Source organism: Porites lutea, chromosome 1, assembly GCF_958299795.1.
Source record: "Porites lutea chromosome 1, jaPorLute2.1, whole genome shotgun sequence".
Lineage (NCBI taxonomy): Eukaryota > Metazoa > Cnidaria > Anthozoa > Scleractinia > Poritidae > Porites > Porites lutea.
The window spans coordinates 22767545-22786767 of NC_133201.1; the positions used below are offsets into that span (position 1 = coordinate 22767545).

The 19223-nt window shown below is 38.6% G+C and overlaps 1 protein-coding gene and 1 long non-coding RNA gene across 2 annotated transcripts in view; one reads left to right on the plus strand and one right to left on the minus strand.

Moving 5' to 3' along the window:
- The window catches only part of LOC140926495 (basement membrane-specific heparan sulfate proteoglycan core protein-like), a 40155-nt gene extending 27885 nt beyond the window's left edge, over positions 1-12270 (minus strand). The window contains 12 exon segments of the mRNA XM_073376229.1: positions 51-183; positions 185-327; positions 793-1062; positions 4356-4417; positions 6799-6885; positions 7278-7405; positions 8122-8235; positions 9297-9408; positions 10139-10182; positions 10185-10259; positions 10678-10776; positions 12073-12270. Coding sequence (XP_073232330.1) covers positions 51-183; positions 185-327; positions 793-1062; positions 4356-4417; positions 6799-6885; positions 7278-7405; positions 8122-8235; positions 9297-9408; positions 10139-10182; positions 10185-10259; positions 10678-10776; positions 12073-12270 — 1465 coding nt within the window.
- A 3242-nt stretch (positions 12271-15512) lies between these two features.
- On the plus strand, positions 15513-18801 carry LOC140946808 (uncharacterized). Its single transcript, XR_012166864.1, has 2 exons — positions 15513-16174; positions 18658-18801. It is a non-coding gene; the product is annotated as an uncharacterized lncRNA (long non-coding RNA).
- Positions 18802-19223: the final 422 nt, after the last annotated feature.

A 19223-nucleotide genomic window follows, 5' to 3' on the forward strand; every position in this document is an offset into this window, starting at 1 on the left:
TTGACCGTTTTTCCGTACCTTTAGCTATCTAGAAGCTAGTATTTTCTTACCTCCCACACGCAGCTGAACGCTGGCCATGTCATTAGTAAATGAGTTTTCACCAGTACATGTGTAGGTCCCTTCGTGAATACCTTGTGTATTATCAAACTTAAGGACACCATTTTCGTTTACAGCCCCTTCAGGAGAGTGCACCATACATTCCAAGCGTCCATTTTAGACTGTAATCAGCGTCACTTTTGGCTGTGCAAGTGAACTGTGCACTTTTATTTAATGGAACGTAGAGGACCTTTGGAGAGACAGTTACTGCAATAGGGTCTACAAGAACGTCTAAAAAAAGACAGTAGTTCACAGTTTAGAGCGATTTTCGTATGACCTTGAATTGAAAACAAGTGATCAAAACAGAAACAACGAACGAATGGAAATAGACCGATTTCATTGGTTATCAAACGCTCAGGTAAAAAACTTCATGCCTGAGAACTTTCTAGAAATCAATCGATATTTTGACGTCATACTGAAAACCTACACGATTGGCCAATCAAACAATTCCTCACTTCTGTTTGTACTCTGTCATACTAGTCTGACTTTTGTCATCAAAATGACATAAATGGCGACATGTATTGAAATTATTCATTTGTGCGCTGTGCTATTCACCAGACCTTACGTAATTCAGCTGTAGCAAAAGAACATCAATGAGAAGCTGCGATGAAGCAGTGTTCATATGTCTATCTTATTTGAAACTGACATAAATTCTGTTAAATGCAGTAGAGGTGTTGTCAATAAGGGAACATTTACCTTTCACTGTCAGCTTTGCCGAAGCTGTTTCGGACCCGTAAACATTTCTAGCGGTACAAACGTACGTTCCTTCGTCTTCTTTCTGCACTCCCCTGATCTTTAATCTTTTTCCTTTCACTAAAACGCGCCGCGACATCGGTTGTCCGTCTTCCCGAGTCCAAGCGAATCTTGGTCTTTGCTGTCCGCCAGCAAAGCAATAAAACACGGCGTTTTTACCTTCCTCCTTGATGCGCTTCATAGGCCTGACTCTGACAGTTGGTAGATATCCCACTATAAACTAAGAAATAACTCACCTCTTTTATTTGTTTGGCCATGGTATGAAGTAAGGTAAATACGCACCATTTAGCCTGGTGGAATATGACCAGCGTCAGAACTGTCTTAATCGCGCAAGTCGTCTTAATATATATGCAGGCAATAGGCGGACGATTAGACAGAAACACGTCTGGTGCAATGCAGGGGCATATGAGGCGATCGCAATCATAGGGGTAGAACTGACGTCTTCAGATGATCGTAACAATCATATCATACAAGTCAAGAAAAGTACTTAAAGGTGACTTAAAATATGCCCCTCTGTAACAAACCCAGTGGAATCTATATCTTCCCCTTTTTCTCGTTGAAAACGTCACCGGGTTGGCTTATTTTTTACTGGGTTTTTTCTTATTTGTGTAACTTCCAAAAAAGCTACACGGGGTGACAATTCTTACAACTTTATCATTATGAAACCCTTAAAAACCTTTTACATATTGCTCTGGCGAGAAGAACTAAAAGGTTTAGACTTTTTGTGCGAGATCGTTTACATGTACCCTGTACCTCAATGGTAATAATAATGTTTTCTACTGATTTTCGCTTCTTTTGACGAAACACACTGGTTTGCCAACAGAAAGTAAACGGAAAAAGCAAAACATTTGCCGGGTAGAAACAACTATTCGCAAAGTATCGGGGAGGCCAGGTTTTTATTGGGTAGACTGATTAAGCCACTGGGCAGGGTTTCAATGGTTAGATAGTTACCTTTATTAAGAAGAAAAATCGTTGCAGCCCCCGGGCCGGCCGAAATGTGACTTACTTTACAATGGAACCAAAAATTATCTATAAATATATGATAACTACTATAAAAACCGTAAAATATAACCTACAATAAAATGAAAAAGGAGAAGTATCAACACCAAAATACTAATAATTAAGATTACTAATAAAAGTGTTTTTAAACCTAGCTATTTGTCTTACAAATCGGTAGTTTGAAATATCTCTGGCTACGGGTGCAATAAGTGGACCCGTTGCGTGCGATCCTCAACGCGCGCTTTTGCAACCTTTTCATTTCATTAGACAGATATTGCGGCAAAGAATGATGAAAAAACTGGGCACGCATATTCTAATATAAGGCGTATACTTGTTGTATAGAAAAGTACCATATCCTTGGGTGGAACCTTAGCGCGCTTTAGCTGTTTTACGAAGTACAGGCGCGTCGCAGCCTTTTTGCATATAGATTCTACATGCGCGTTCCACCTGAGGTTGTCCGAAACTACCACTCGTAACAGCTTTGCGGACGAGACAACTTCGATTTGCTTATCATTGGTAGTGATATAATCTACAGAACTTCCTGATCTAGAGAATGATATTCTCAGTTCTTTACATTTAGACTCGTTGAGTTGGAAGCCATCAGCTTCTGACTGTCGTACAAGTTCATCTACGCGTAACTGCATGTAGCTAGTCCCGTTCTTCGATACTGATTCGACAAGAGTGGTGTCATCAACGTATTTCCAAAGAGTTTTGTCTGCTACAGAAGGATCATTTATCATGATAAGGAACAGCCACGGTCCCAGTTTCGTCCCCTGTGGGACCCCTGCAGGAACAGCTTCCCACTCCGAGAAGCAATCGCGGCTCAGTTTTATCCTTTGCTTACGGCCCATTAAAAAGTCTGTGATCCAGCGCGAAATCGACCTTGGAATATCATAGGAGGAGAGCTTCCGCGCCAGAACATGATGGTCAATCAAATCAAATGCTTTCCGGAAGTCAAAGAGTACAACTCTCGTAGTCGATCTATTTCCATCCGTTGAATTCGCACAAGAGTGAATCATACTGATTAATGCACGCGTAGTGCTGGATTTGGGCACCGTTCGGAATTGCTGTGGGTCGATCTTTGAGAGGACAGCAGGCTTGACATAAGTGTCGAAAACGTACTCTTCCGCTATCTTTGACAGGATTGGTGTTTGGGAGATGGGTCGAAGGTGTTTGTTTATGTCCTGCACGGGTCTTTGCTTGGTCACCGGCACAACATCTGCTTCTTTCCATGAGGGTGGGAGACGACCTTCGCGATTAGATGAATTGAGAATATCTGCTATCGGCGCTGCCAGTAAATCTGCATTTTCTTTCAATACCCACCCCGGGATGCCACCAGGACCATGCGCTTTGTTTCTGTTCAGTTTCATCACTTTCTTATAAACCGACTCGTTTGATACAACAAGCGCAGCTAGGTTGTTGAGTTGCGTTGTTAGTGGGAAGTATGACGTAATCAGAAGGGAGCGGTATGGAACTACGCATGGGCGAGAGAACGGCCTTATTGATGATTATGGCAAGAGTGATGTCATCTGAAGGCCCATACAGGTGTTGTAGGGACTTCGTGACGTAAGATCTCTCCGTGGAAGCCGGGGAACAGCGGCTAAGCTTTTTGATTTCATTCCACCACGCGGACGGCTTACACTCCCTCAAGTGCTCTACCTTTGCTTGAAAGTACTTAGCCCGACACGCTTTCCGTTCGCGATTCACACGATTCCTTATCTCCCGAAACTATTGATTATCCCCGCGGGAAAGGGCGCGCTGACGTCCTTGAATCAGTTTTTTGAGTGTGGTAGAGTACACCCTTCGGGATTGAATGCGAAGAATATGATCAAGTCCTGTTGTTATAATCTGTTCCAGGAGCGAGACCTTTTCCCGCACGTTTCTAGGGCGCAAGTCATGGTGCACACATCCACAGCTTCCAAATCGGTACCCATTTTTTTGGCGCTTACTGGGGCGCAAATACCTCGCTTTAATGGTGATAGTAGGTTGCTTCACATGTGCTCTTTCTTTCGGTTGGAGCTCAATTGAGGCGTGATCAGATAAACCGAAAGGCGGGCGTTCAATGGGATCCTGATAGTATTCAGAAATATTTGTAAGGATTAAATCGAGTGTCCTTCTACCTCGTGTTGGAAAGTGGACGATTTGCTTTAGCTGGAAATTGTTTCGGAGGCGTGTTATTTGCAATCTGTTAAAATTCCCAGCAATCAGAATACCACAGTTGGGATAGCACGATGCAGTGGTTGATAAGCACTTGATTAAATGTTCCATTATCGGGTCACTGGCGCTTGGCAGATGATAAAGGGTCCCAACTACAATAGAATTGCATCCCCTTGGGAGACGAGCCGGTCTAAGTTTTGCGCAAAGCATTTCGAAGGATTGGTATTGTAAGTCATCCAGAACTGTAAAATTGATCGTATCCTTACAGAGGGGTGTTAAAATCTTCGTATTTCTGCTTGTGTCTTGTAAGCAAGTTAGTCTCTAGTTTTACTGGTTCGATAATTACATACCTGGTAGCTTGATACACTTCTCTCCGACTTTTGAAGAATTACCGAAGTATCCCTTTTCGCACCTAAAACGCCGTGTAAAACGATCAACAAAAACAAACAAGCAAACAAACAAAATTTAACCCGGTGAGGGTAACAGGCGGAATGAGTTTGTGGAATGGCATGTGGCATGGCTTGCGGAATGACATAGTTATGTGGAATGTACTATATGCAGAATGACCCAAATAAATAAATTAAACTGAAAAGTGCGCCCTTTTTTGCGCCAATCAATTTGCAAACGCAGCAGCTGTTTTAATGTTGCACGATAACAATCAAAAATCCACGAAGGCTAATTGTCGACTAGCATTTTCCGCACAGCTTCAAAGATTCTTCTTGCCTTTATTAGTCGGGCTGCATGGCAGCACCGATACTACAGCACGAAAGTCGGCCATTGAAGAAAAGGTGTTTTGGAAGGTCACGCTCCCTTCTGCTTTAATTTTTTGTGCAAAAGATGTTCGCACGATTAACTTTACGGTTTCCTTGTACCTATATTTGTATTTGCAACCGCGTGAGAAGTGTTTCTTTCTCAGACGGTGGTGTTGGGGTAAATTTTTTCTTTTGTTTTTTCGTTTTCTCGCTTACTTGTTATCGTGTATTCTTTTTCTTTTCGCTCTCCGGTATTTTGTTAATTACGCTCCTTTGTTACGTGCTGTATGTAAATTTCGTTATAGTTTGTTATCTCGCCCCTATTTATTACCAGTTTTTTACGTGTCTATTAGTGTAATATCATTCGTCGAAGTAGATTATCTCTTTCCTCGGTGGCCCTGACCACCGACTCTGTTATCCTCAGCATTTGGTAAGCAGCTTCGTTTTCATCGTTTTTTCATTAATTTCATTTTGCAGTCGCTTTAAAGTAGTTTTTCTGTATTGTAACTATTATTTTTCGCTCTTTGTAGGAATTTACTGTTTTTTGGGTTTGGTAATAGTAAAACATTTGCTGATTGTGAGTTCACGTGTTGTGTTTTGGAATTGGCCCTTGCCCGTTCAGGTGGGTTAAGTGATCATGATATTCAAAGATGAAACAGATCCTGCAGATTGTCTCCTTAGCTGCTTGGTTAAGTTTCCTGCAAGCGAAGCTGACAGCTGGAGGAGAAGAGCGAGTTCGAATCCTGGCAATTGAGTGTTTGTCTGTTTTTCTTTTTTTTCCCTTCCTACCGTTTTAGTATTTTTTCACGATCAAACTCACAGACTCACACAAACAAGGAAGGTGCGAAGACACACGGAAGGGCCGAAAGGAGACAAGAGCGGTTCACTTCACTCGATTTCTGGAGTACAGATTAATGTTTGACTCGGGGCGTTCATTTAGTCTCCAATATTTTCTGATTCGTCCACCGTATTAATTAATAATCCCTAGAATTGTAGCTAGCCCGACTTCACGTTCGACGAGCGTTCTTTTCCCTCTAGCGTTTTGACATTTGACTTTATTATAATGGTGGGCAGAAAGAGGAAAAGTATTGTCTAAAGCAACAAAAATAAATTAAGTATTACAAATACACGAATGCAGTAAAGCTTATCGCTACTTTCTGCTCTGCCTTTTTGGTTTAAGCCAGCAGTAATAAATGAACCAGCAAAAAAGTTGCTCACTCAAATTGGCGCCAAAAAAGGCGCGGCAAAGACGCGCACATGTTTTTCAATTTAATTTATTTCTTTGCGCCATTTTCTATATTTTACATTCCGCATAATTATGTCATTCCGCAAGCCATGCCACATGCCATTCCGCAAACTCATTCCGCCTTTTACCCTCACCGAAATTAACCTGGTATTGACCGAATCAGTGAACCGGAATTTTAACAATTGTCGGATAATGAAAGCGTGCAGGAGATAGAACGTGCATAGTTACGAAAATAGACTTTGGCATTATCGCAATCCTGCCAAACCGGTTACACCACTAAAAAGGAGCACTTGACCTTATCTACAATGACGATAACGCAATGCATTGATGGGTGGACCAAAGAATTATCTCCTGGGCCCAGTTATTCGAAGGCCGATTAGCGCTTAACCCAGCGTTAAATTTAACCTGGTTTTCTGTTTCTTTTGTTTCAAAAGCATTTTCTCGGACAGTTTTCTCTGTTATTTTTAAGAGCATCCAATCAACAACTTGTTGACAAAAAGAATTAAACTGAATGTACTTTTTAAGCTTTCATATCTGAATTTAAATTTCGCACTAACCCTGGGTTATCTTAACCCAACTTCGAACACCCCGGTCCTGGATAAACAAATAAAAGCTCTTCTAGACTAAGTTGAAAACTAAGAAAAACAAACAACGAATACGTGAAGAAAAAAACAAACAAACAACGGCAGCAACAGCAAAAAAACAACAACAACAACAAACAAGCCAAAAAATACATTACAAAGGAAAGAAAGAAATATCTCTCAGGAACGGGACTCAGAAGAATTATCCACATACCTTTCACAGTTCCTCCCAGTATAACCAGGTTGACATGAGGTACACGTTGGTCTGCCGTCCGTGTCTAGCTTGCAAATTCGGCTGAACCTGTTAAACAGTTACATCAGCACCATTGATCAGAATCAGGTCACACTCTCCAATTAAGAGTAAATAAGGTGAGACAAGAGTGGTTTACATTGTGTGAGTTTCCATAATGACTTCACAGCGTAGCTTGATGATATGTTCGATGCAATAGCCAACATAGTCGGAACCCAAGGCTTAGAAAAAACGGGACATCTGAGGCCGGAATCTTGATAGGCAACGTTTAGATTGTGCTTTGGTTTTATCCTTGGGTTAATTTTTTCCTTTGATTTAAAATCATTTTCATAAATTACCGTATTAAAAAGGATTGCAAAGATAAAATTGAAGCTGGACAAGAAAGAGCTCCCATGGGCCTCTCATGGGTGGGCAGGAGTTAACCGGATCTCTGAGGTACTTACTGATTGGATGGGGTCATCAGAGGACACGGACACGGTTCACAGTCTTTAGACGTTCCTTTGGTGGCGTCGCCATAGTAAGCAACAGCACACTTCTCGCATTTGACGCCTGCGGTATTGTGATCACAAGCCTGGAATTCGCAACCAAGGAAATAGTAATAAATACATAATTATCAAAAAGAATGTAGATAACCAATATTATTACATATAAAACAAGCGAGTGCAAGGTTTTTATAAACACGATAGACATTTCTACAAGTGCGATTTTAAGAATGAAATTTAAAAGAATTAATATGACCATACTGTCGTCTGGGTCAAAAACTGTCGCTCAAAAAAAGGCATTAAACAGTGCCTAGGAGGTCTGAAATGTATTCAGAACACAAAGAAAAACAAGAAAAGGCTAAAGGTGAGCTTCAGGGCGATATTCAATGCACATTTTATTAATTTAGTGAGCAAAGAATATTTCTCATACAACGTCCTATAATTTATGTTTACTTCAGATGGAGGCTACGCCTGTAAAAAATAAATGCTCCTTCACTTATTTCATTCAACAGGCGACAGCCAACTCGAAACTGGATTATTTTACTGAGTAGGGGCGTCATAGAGTTAGATCCATTTTTTGTTATTGTTTCAAAATGGCTTGTGAGAAATACAATACCTTTGAACATTCATTTAAAAAGATCAGCAAAACAATAATATTGGATTTTTCTCCACGTCGATTAGGATGAGTTTACACGTTTTGGTGAGGTTTCAACATTATTTCTTTTTTTGCCTGCGTCGCAGACGCTCTAAACTTTTTTAATGCGATTTGCGGATTGTTAACAAAGAGAGCAAATATAAAACTCACCAAGCACTGGCCATTTTCAGGGTGACATTCCTTTGAATGCCCATTACAGAAACACAGTACGCAAGGAGAGAACTCTGGACCCGGGTCCAAGCGCGTATACCCACTAGCAAATTGCTGCAGAATGAACACACTGGTGATTAGATCAATACACTGTCGTGGTAGACTCAATGTGACTTTTTCTTTACAGGTTTTTGTCATTGTGGACGTTAGGCTAGAGAGTACACAACTATGGAAAAAGTGTTTCAAAAATATCTTTTATTCAGACAGAAGAGTTTCAAACCCTCCACCCGTTCTACCAGGTGATAGTTAAGTTCTCAAGGAATATATTTCTTTGCCTTTTTGTTCACACTCTTGTGAATCAGGCACTTAAACAGAAAATGTCTATCAGATTTACAACATGCAGTCTGAAACTGGTAAACAAACACTATCGATAGGTGGAAGAGGAAATTGTTTATTAAAGTTGACAAACACCAAAATCAAAACAACGGTGCCTCCATTTATGTTGGGAACTGTCTGACCCTGCATAATCCTTTCTCTTTGTTCACAAATTGCGACTCCATAAATTTAAAATGTCCCTTTTTTCTGTTGGTTCAGTCACTTGATAAAGATAGGAATGTCGTTCAAAGTTGTGCAAGGTCAAGACAAAAATAGCTAACCAGAAAAAAAGAAATAATAATAACAATAAATAAATAAAGATGAATGAATCCATAAATAGATAAAAATGCCAAAGTAGGCTAAAGGCCTTCTTATCCATTGCATTGCACTTTATTAACACTGACCAAACCAAAAAAGGGATTTTCACCAAAGAAGTTAATATGGCATGAAATGAGAGATAGGTGATACATAAGTGTGGCGAACGAATGAAAGCCGATGTGTAATAGTCCAGTTTCGAATTATAAATTACCGCTGAATATAAACATTAACGACACATTCATACAGGGTTAGCCTTGACGTAAAGTAAAATATTCAGAAATTCTGGCAAGTAAGTGTTTGAAATTTGAATATACACAATAGACAGAGTAATAAACAGGTCTTTTTCTCGTTGGAATTTGTGAACTTATTACTTCAGATTGAGACTAAGGCTGTAAAAATGCGTCTTGAGTTCTTTAATTCAGCGGTCATAGCGAACTCGAAAGTGGACTATTGACCTTTTTTTTACATTATGATAAACACACCTGACAAGATGTACCAGTGTATTCCGGAGGACATGCACACTCCTCGATGTTTTTGGCTTTTTCGTATCTTGTTCCTTGCTTCACTGCGGTTTCCAGCTTAACGTCATATAGACTACAGAATATATCAGGGAAGGGGAACGTATAGCCTTAGATATTGGCGGGGCATGCGCAGATGGCAAATTCAAAGCTCGGTAAATGAAATTTGGAGATTCTTGAGACCAAAATATTAACTTAGCACTTAGAGTTTCTCCGTTGCTCACTGAATAGAGAGATTTGGGTGGCCATGGGTTCGAATCTTGCCGGGGCTCTAGAATTTTTATCTCCCTTGCTCGTGGCACGGTGATAATAATTAAGGAATCAATTTTTTCACTCCATTAAGGAAGATGGCAGACCAGAAAAATGTTTTTCTACTTGGAACAACCTATTGAAAAAGAGATCTTGAATGTTTTAATAAAAATTCGATTTAAAAAAACCGGCCCCAACTCCAAATAACGGAACTAATAAATAATGGAAATAATACGCTTTTTAGCAAAAAGGTGCAAAATTGATAGAATTGATAGACACGGTGAAAAAGAGTGGTTCTTATTAGAATTTGAACAAGCCTCCAACCAATCTTGAAAATTTTATTGTTCGTTACTTCCAAAAATTGGATGCCTGCCGTCCTTGTATGCCACTATGCAAATTTCATTCCGTAAGGCAATGGTGTTTTTTTTTTTTTAAGAAAAATAATACCATTAATATACAGTATATAATTATAGTAAATGAATAAGTAAATAACAAAGCTCATTATAGCCTTTACACGAACGGTATAAGAACGTTCAATAAGTTAGTTTTAATCTAACCTGGCTTGTGTTGTGGTGGTGCTATAAGTTGCTCGAACTATTAGAAGCTCTCCACAGCAGAGAGCGCAGTCATTACGTCCTCTCTTGTTACACTGCTACGATTTGGGAACCGCAGGTAGTCCTGGTGTAATAAAAGTCGTTGTTAGAGAAAACTTACGCACGTTTCAAACATTCACAAACAAATGAACCATTTTAATAAGATTTAAGAAGGTGTGTAGTCAGTATCACCCTTGTTAACAAGTGAACCATTAACTAAAAATAACATTTTAAACATGCTAATTTCATTATAACAGAGAGCAGTTTCATAAATACACATGTATGTCATGTGTCTGGGCATTAAATATTGTAAAAAAATACAGTATGTTCACTCTTGTTTTCTCAAGAGAAGGAATATCAGTAATTTTTATTTGACATTACGTAATAGTTATGTTTGTTTGTAGACTGCTTTTAGCATATGTCATGATCCCAAAAGTTCATAGAGAAGTTGAGAGGTTCAAATGGAATAGCCACAGGATACGAAGACAAAGATACCTTTTTACCAGATGGTGTTCTAAAACATATATGCAGTTTTCTAGAGAAATACGGACTGGAAGAATGTAGTAGGCAAACACTATTTTTCCCCTGTGCAATCTAAGAATCTAAGACAAAACAAGTAATATAAGGAACATATTAGTTTTTTGGCTGCCCTTTTGCAGAGCTTGAAACTTTACGAAAATAGACTAGAAAATGCATAAAATCAAGCCTATTTACATTTGGAATCCCATGACTTTCAGATTAATGCTGTAAACAGTGATTTACTTCAACAGTATGGCATTTCTGTCATTCTGGCATGGACATCTCTCTTGTTAAAAAAAACCCTTACAGCAAGGGCAAGGAGCATACAGAAAACAGGTATATTTGCAGGCTACAGTTTTCCTTGCAAGCACAAAGATAAACTAGACGGACTATATATTTTCCAAAACCGAATCGACAGTAATTTTGAAACTGTCAGGTGAGACAAACAATCAGTCTGAGTTTTCCCCAAAATATGACCAATATTCAAAGTACATTTGCACAGTTCACGGCGAGAGATCACTGTGCATTACTTCACAGATTCCAGCCAAAGATAAAAGTTGTCAAATGTGTGCAGTCCAAGTGTACAATTTTACAAGCAGTTTCCGAAAACTTGCGTGCATTTTCTCATGTATTTTTTACACCCAGATTTGACACATGTAGTTTGCATTGTGACAAGTTTCCACACCAAAAACATGTGTGTAATGCTGTGAAATGGTTAATTACAAGAAACAGATAACCAAACTCAAGCATATATGTGGTCTCAGACTAACACAACGCTATATATTAACATAAACTGTTTCTGTCCCTGCTTTTTTGACCCTTTTTTTTTTCAGACTAAAAAGTACTTAAGTTTACGCTAGGTAGAGTTGGGAAACTGACCAAGTCAATTGAAATGTCCATACCACACACTGATTTTTATGATTTCATAGTTCTTTGAGTAATGGAACTGAGGTGGAAGGTGTCAAGTAACTATGACCTGCCTGAAAGAAGCATCCTTTTCAGTTTTGATAAAGATATAATTTCCATTAATAGTTCTTTCATATTCAGTACCCAATGTAAGAAAAAGACCCTTAAACTTTTCCTAATCTCTAATGTGTTTTTCAGTGACAGGACATGTATTCTTGATTAGCAAACCAACATTGACAGGACTTAAAGCCACAACATTGAAACAGTCAAATACAGTGTACCTCCGAGGGGAAAGTCCATAAAAGAGAAATAGTCCGTGGCCTATCCTTTGATCAGGTGGTCCTTCTCCCCTTTTGTTTGGGAGTCTTTTTTTCCCCTTTCCCCCCGAAAAGCTCCTGATCGCAGGTTATCCATGGCCGAAAGCTTATGTTTATCGCTTCATTTGCTCACATTGTCCAGTGCCAATAACCCACACTCCTTGCCAACATCCTCATACGTTGAGCTAAATGAAATTTAAAAGTTCTTTCACTGATGAAGGTGTGCTTTTTGCACAAAACCGATCTAAACAATGTAAGAACCTTGCTGCCAATTTCTGTTGCTAGAGACCGATTTTCAGCAGAATTCATGTAATCATTTACTGTTTCATGCACTTTGACCAATGGCGCTGTCATTTTTATAAAAAAAAAAAAAAAATTTTTGTTTTGATTGCTCACCACTTTTAAGCCCCCTCACTATCACTAAAATGGCACGATATGACTTGCTGTTGGCCTGGCGTGGCTGAGCTATTTTTCACATACTCATATCTTGTGCATGAGCAAAAGACTGAATGCAAAAGAATGCACCAGAAGAAAAATTTAACCAAGCCAGCCCATTTTATAGCGCGGAAGTTCCAATGGAAGCCCAAGCAATAACAAAATTATTTCTTGTATAGTTTGTCGTACCTAGTTTGGAAGTGATTTGTTGAAAACTAACAAAGATTTGGCTCCTCAAAGTTGCTTAAATTTTACAGACGTTTGTATGCTGGTGGGCACAAACTCCCCACCCCCACCATACAAATGTCTGTGAATTGTCACAACTTTGTAGAGCCATATCTTCCCTGGCTCAAGCAGGGGATCGGAGTAGCATCCTTTACACAAATACGCACGTGCGTATTTGAGAAATTTGTCGGACTTTTTAAAAAATTTTCTGTAAAAGTAAAAGCCATTGACCTTGTACTGTGTAGAATTATTCCTGTCTGTCTCGCTGTTACTCCTCATTGTCTTTACAAAAACAAAACAACCTCTTGAGTAGTGGAACGTGATAAATTCTAAACATTCTTGTAGTGTTTGCCTTCAGGTGATCCCACGATAACGGCATTGCATATTCATGAAAAACAGACGGGGACTGGGGAAATTGATACAAACACTATTGTCACCACAAAAAATCTACCCTGACTGATTAACCTTGCTTTCTAGGTTTATCTGAAAGTTTTCCCATTGAAAAGCAAGTCATTTTTTCAGTTTTTTCTGTTTATAAACGTCGAAAAAATCTATCAAAGACTATTTTAATGTCACTCAACTGGGAAATCATGGACCCGACCATGCTGGCAATAATCTGGTATATAAAGCTGAAGCAAACTATTAGGTGCACGTGTGGCGCAGTATAAACAAGAATTTTGCAGGAAATATACTCCTAGTGAACATATGTAGTATTGCTTTCAATGAAAAACATTAAAGATATTCGGAACAACTGAAAACAAATAAATGTTGACTATAATTATACGTTCCTTTTCCGTGCTCGTGATCAAAATAAGGGAAAAACTCAAAGTCAGCAAAGGACTAAACATGCAGAAAATTTACACACACTCGCACATACCGCAATTTTTCCAACCGATGCTTTTAAACTCCAAATTTCTGCACAAAAAAGTACGCTTTAAGTGGTCACTTGTCTTCAGCGACAAGCAAAAAAAAAATAAAGTGACAATAGAGCTGCATGTGTAATCTATTACTCCCAACATAATGTTTTGCTAAATTTATGTTCAGCATTTGAACGAAACATCTTATTTGAATTTCACCTCAGTTATTCAGCGCTTTGGAAGTTTATTTGGTGCAGTCATTTGGCTTTTAGACAACTTTCATCCTTGGCGATCTTACAAATACATATATTCATGTTGATAACATCATCACTAGGTTTGCATAACAAAAGGAAGGGCGCCTCACCTTGTGCTTGTAAACATTCTAGTACTAGCTCAAAGAAAAACATCTTAACGGACCGATCACTATTTATGTAGAGGGGGATGAAAAAAACATGTTGGAAAGATCAAAATTTCTGTAAGGCCCCCCTGCAGACCAGGTAAATAGCAAGTGACCCCTCCTTCTTTATTTAACACTTACGTGATGACACCCCCCCCCCCCCCCCCCCCACCACCACATATCTCCTCTTTTATGCTCTCCAAAGCAATCATTAAAATGCATATACTGTAACGTGCTGATCATAAGATGATTAGTTACTATACATAACAATGAAACTAACCTACTCTATTACAAAAATCTGTGTATTGCGTGGACCAGTGTCCAGTTGTTACCTGGGTTGTTTGAGGCAAGATGTCTTCTAAACTTCTTTATCATAAAGTTTAGCCCCCTCTCTACCCAATCGGAAATAGCCTAGACCCCCCTTCTTCCCCCCCGCCTCCTCTACATAAATAATGACCGATCCCTGAAAGCTTTTTTTAACATCACGTTCTGATGTGAACAAGCCCGGAAACTGTTTAAATATGTATTAAAGGAAAGCAAAAACGTTATTTTGTAGGAAGATTTTGAGACCATATGGACCCGTGTGCGTATTTGCCAAAATGGTCCATATGTCTCTATTAAGACGTATCACGTGGTATCACTTTCATATTTGGTAATTTTACTAATATTAAGGCACTTTTTCCAGTAGCATTGACAGATTTTCCCCAACCTTTTTCCATGTCAAAAGTTGAAAAAACTGTGAAAATGTCCATAAAACTATAAAAGAGCTTTAGTAACATTGGGTTTCGCCAATAGTCGAGTTCGCTTTGTTCCATTTCTCTACCTATTCGATACATACCATGGTAGATGTTACTTCATACAAACCATTTTAAAAACAATTATTTCCTTAATCCCACTATAAAAGAATATTACACTGAATTTCTTGTTCTTTAACGCTGGCCCCTCCGAAGGTGCAAGTGTTGGACTTTGCCAATTGGCAGCGAGCCCAGTGAGCTAATGTAGGAGCGAACTTGAACGTACAAGTAGCGAAACCAATACAGTACGAGTTACGCCGACGATAAAGACGCCTTATTTCTTATTTTAAGAAAACTGAACTTTTTTTAGAGGGTTGTTTTGGATTTAAGTTTCTTCCATCTTAATTTAGGAGCACGTATCATCGTTCTTAAATCAAAATTTTAAAACAAGAAATGGATTCTCATTTCAAGATAAACGCAAGTTCTAATTTTTTTTAAAAATTTTGAATCAAATTTAAAATTGTCGCTTCACAGTAGCCGAAATGACCAAAATTGTACACTTTTGGAACTTAGTTTAGTGGTTAAGAAGTCTTACTGCGATTTAGGATTAAAATCCTCATCACAGCAGTATTTCAATATGATAACACCTCGTCGTTTCACTGCGTGTCATAAACCACTCGCTCATGGTACTCATTGTCGGTCTTTTCCTCGCCTGCAACAACAATGGCAAGTTTTCCTCCTGCCACTAGTACCCTGCAAAGAGCGTCAAACGATTGTACTATTCTTTCGAAGCGACCATTTTATCGATTCGACGATTCTTCGGCCATATTTTTTGGTTGTTGTTGGCTGCGATCAGGGGGGGGCCCACGACTTAGCGAAATTTCGTGTACCTATGATCCACCGATTTATGACATCACATCCGGTTTCAGAGTTGCTCCTCTGTTTTCGCGCGAGGCACAAAGATGGACGCCCAGTGCTATTTGGTTTCTTCGTTATTTTAACCCAAAGGCTAACGGAATTATGTATCTTGAATACCGAGAATGTTGAAAAGGTATCTAGCCGGCCTTTCAAGCAAATGTCATGACCAAACAAAGAAGTTTTAGTATTATTTTAACGATAAATATCATGCAGCTGCGAGGAATGTCATGGCGAGTCTTGCGATGTTTCAAAACGAGTGTCGTTAACGTTTTGCGGCTTTTGCGGCCTCTGATTTAGAGAATTCATCAATCAAAATATAATTTCCTGAGCGGAATAGAATGGAAAAAACGCCGATGGCCACAGTTTAAAGTGTTCACCGCTGGAAGGTTGTTATCACGCCCCGTAAAGTTGCAGAAACTTCCACTCAACTGCACGGTTTTGAGGAATGTCATGGCGAGTCTTTTGCTGTTTGTAATCGTGCGTCACTCAAGAGTTTGGCTTTTGCGGCTTCCGATTCATCGAAGTCGTCAATCAAAATTGCCTATCCTGAGCTAAATACCGTGGGGAAAAAGCTTGTGGTCACAGTTTAAAGTGTTAACAGCTGGAAGGCTTTGCCACTCGACGTAAAGTTTTTGCAGGGGCTCGGTCTTCTACTGTTCGAACACCCTCTGGCATGGTGTCGCATAGTTAAGGTTAGTAGGTTTGCTGATCCAGGATTTTTCTTTTAGTGCACGTGAGAGAATTACAAGGAACGTAGAGTAAAGAAATATTAGAGTTATTCAATGTTAGAGCGTGAGCTTTTGTTAAGAGAATTAGATATCAAATTTTTTAAATGGTTGATGAAAGAGGAATTCTCAAAGAACAGGTGGTACTATTAGGAAAGGGCAGTAAAACATCCTAAAGAACTACCCTTTTTCTCACAGCACTTTCTACCGGATCTCTAAAACTGTATTTTATTGAGTAAGAAACACATAAAATAGAAAAAATGTGACAGAGAATAGGTCGTTTGCTTTGGGAGGTGGTGCCCCAAGAGAGGTGGAGATATTAAGAGGGGCTACAGCCAAGAAGAACAATATCATAACCAAAACAATAATCTTGCTGATCAATTATTATTACTAGTAGTCTCTTTTGAGTACGATAGTATACCAGAAAGATACCACATGCCTGCAACTGCTGTGATCATAATTTATTGTTTTAGAGGGAGGCATGCAAGGGTTTTGCTAAGGGGATTTCAGGGGTGGTAACAGCACACCTCCAGACAGACTGCATGGTTGCTTATGGGGGATTGTGAAACTTAATGACAGCAAACTTAATTTGCACAGATAAGCAAAATTACATTGCCAGTTATTTCTCTCTGTGTAGTAGGGGATAGACAGTTCAATTATGTGTGAAGGACTGGAAGTATACTTTTTTGCCAATTTTCCCTTGCTGAGCATAAAAATCTATATTGTAAGACAGTTGTGCATAAGGGATATTTGCATTGTTTGATTCTAGGATCCTTAAAAGTTGTAAGGAGAGAGGGTCTTCATGGCCAAAACAAACAAAAAGTATGTAATATGAAACTTGAATGAAATTTCTACCTGGTAGGGAGTTGTTGGGAGAAAACGGCCTCCCTGGAAAAAGAAAGGATAGTTTTTGTTCTGTAACGTGAAACTTTCATCTAAAGACTTGCACTTTTTGTTACTAGAAACAATACATGTAAGCAATGGAACCAAAATTTGAAGGATACTGCAATAATTCACTTCAGTAGAATGGTTTTTCTTTTTCCTAGTAACAATGTTTTTACTCGGTAACTTTTCAATAAGGTTGACAGTGGTCTTCTTTTAGTACAGTATCTATGTTGAATGGCATGCCTGAGGGGGGAGGGGGGAGGGGTATGTACCTGTAGCTGGTGGGGCAAAAGGGAGTATCCAACAGAGAGTTCAAACCTTTTTAGGAGAAACAGTCACCCAGTGCAGCTTTGAGTGAACCAGTGATCATTTTTTTTTTCTTTTGGCCATACATGGACGGTATATTTATTTTTTTCTTTATACTTCAATTTAAATTTTTCCTGTTTTCTGGGTTATGAAAATGTATGATAATGAGTATGACACAAAGGAAAGTAAAATTATCCAGGGATAAAATTGAACCACAATAATAACGATATACAGCTGTGTATAAATTATTAGTATGTATACAACAGTTTTTCTTCTAGTGTTAAAGGAAATACTGAACTTTTATTCACCTACTTTATTTGATTGATCAATGATATTATTGTTCTAAAAAAAGAAACATCAAAATATTATCAATAAATTACATGTATGGATTTTAGAAACATGCAAACCAGCCCTGAGACATTCAAGCTGTATTGATTTCCTTTTTCCCAAAAAATATCCACATTCCTTTTTATTGACTAATGTCTTTTGACCCTGTATTTGGCTCAAAATCTTAATGCTTGGATTCACAATGCATTCTTGATTCTTTTCCAGTATCTACTGAAAAATACAGTCTAGGTATGTTGTAAATACCATCTCTTCTTAGTTGTATCCTTGACAACAGGCTTTCAACGCAATGTTCCGAGTTGTTTGAACACACAATCCCCCAACAAGTGAAGGTCTAGGAAATATTGGGTAAATGTAGATAATTATAAACATCGTTTTTGTGTCAAAAAGTGTTTACACTCCTATTTCAATCTTCAAACAGCTTGATTTGCATAAAAAGAGTATTTTTTATTGTTCAGTAGCTCTAGGCTCAAGTTCATATCTTGATCCCATCAATGTATCTTCAGTTTTAAACAGAGGTTTCAGTGGTTTCAAAACAAGCTGGTGACCACTGGAGTTCCATCAGCTACTTGATTGTATGTTGCCAGCAATTCTGTAGTCCCCCCCCCCCCCCCCACCCCCAGCCTCCAGATACTTTAAAACATTTTGAAATCCCTGAAGTTTATGTACTGACGATGAGCTAGTATAATTTTACAAAGGAACCCTACCAAAGGATCAGAAAGCCAAGCCAAGTAGTGTACCATAAAGACTGATCATCTCAAAACCCACCTCCTATTCCATGGCACATACCTGTATAGAAGTACTACAACCTTCTTCCTTTGGTGTTAAAGTAACAGTAAAGAGGGGTTTCAGGTGTAGCCTCTTGTCTTTTTTTTATTTTTCTGATATTTGCTACAACCTTTGCTCCTCTGTAGGGAAAGATGGTTTGGCAAGAGGAAAGCAGAAGACAGTTTGATGAAATGATTTATTAATTCACATTTTACTATTCCATCTGTTAAGAGGATTTTCTAAACAGATCATTTAAATAGTCTGGAATTCATTAAAGCTGACAAAAAGCACATGCTGTTCTTGTTGTTCCTTTATAAGACAGCCTTAAATAAATTGCAGGTCTGAAAGATGGAGTTGTAAATAAGCTCATCTCGCTATGTTAATTTTTGATAATCCTTTTCCCATCAAATTTAGTTACTAGTAAAAACCTGCAACTAAGAATCTGTATTTTTCCAAGTTAGCCTAAACAAGTCAGGTTTTTACATAAAAACCAATTAGCACAGATTTAGGCTATTTAGGTTCAGTCTCAAATAGGTCCTTATTTTCTGAAAAAAAAAAAAAACTTTGTAACTTTGAGCTAAAAGTATTTAGTGGCATTCAGCTCTTTCCTTAGTATATGTAAAACCTGTATACCATTGCATTGCAGTCGGAGTATTAAATGATAAATATTATTGGACACCTATGTCTCAAAAGAGGACCCTGTATGTTGACT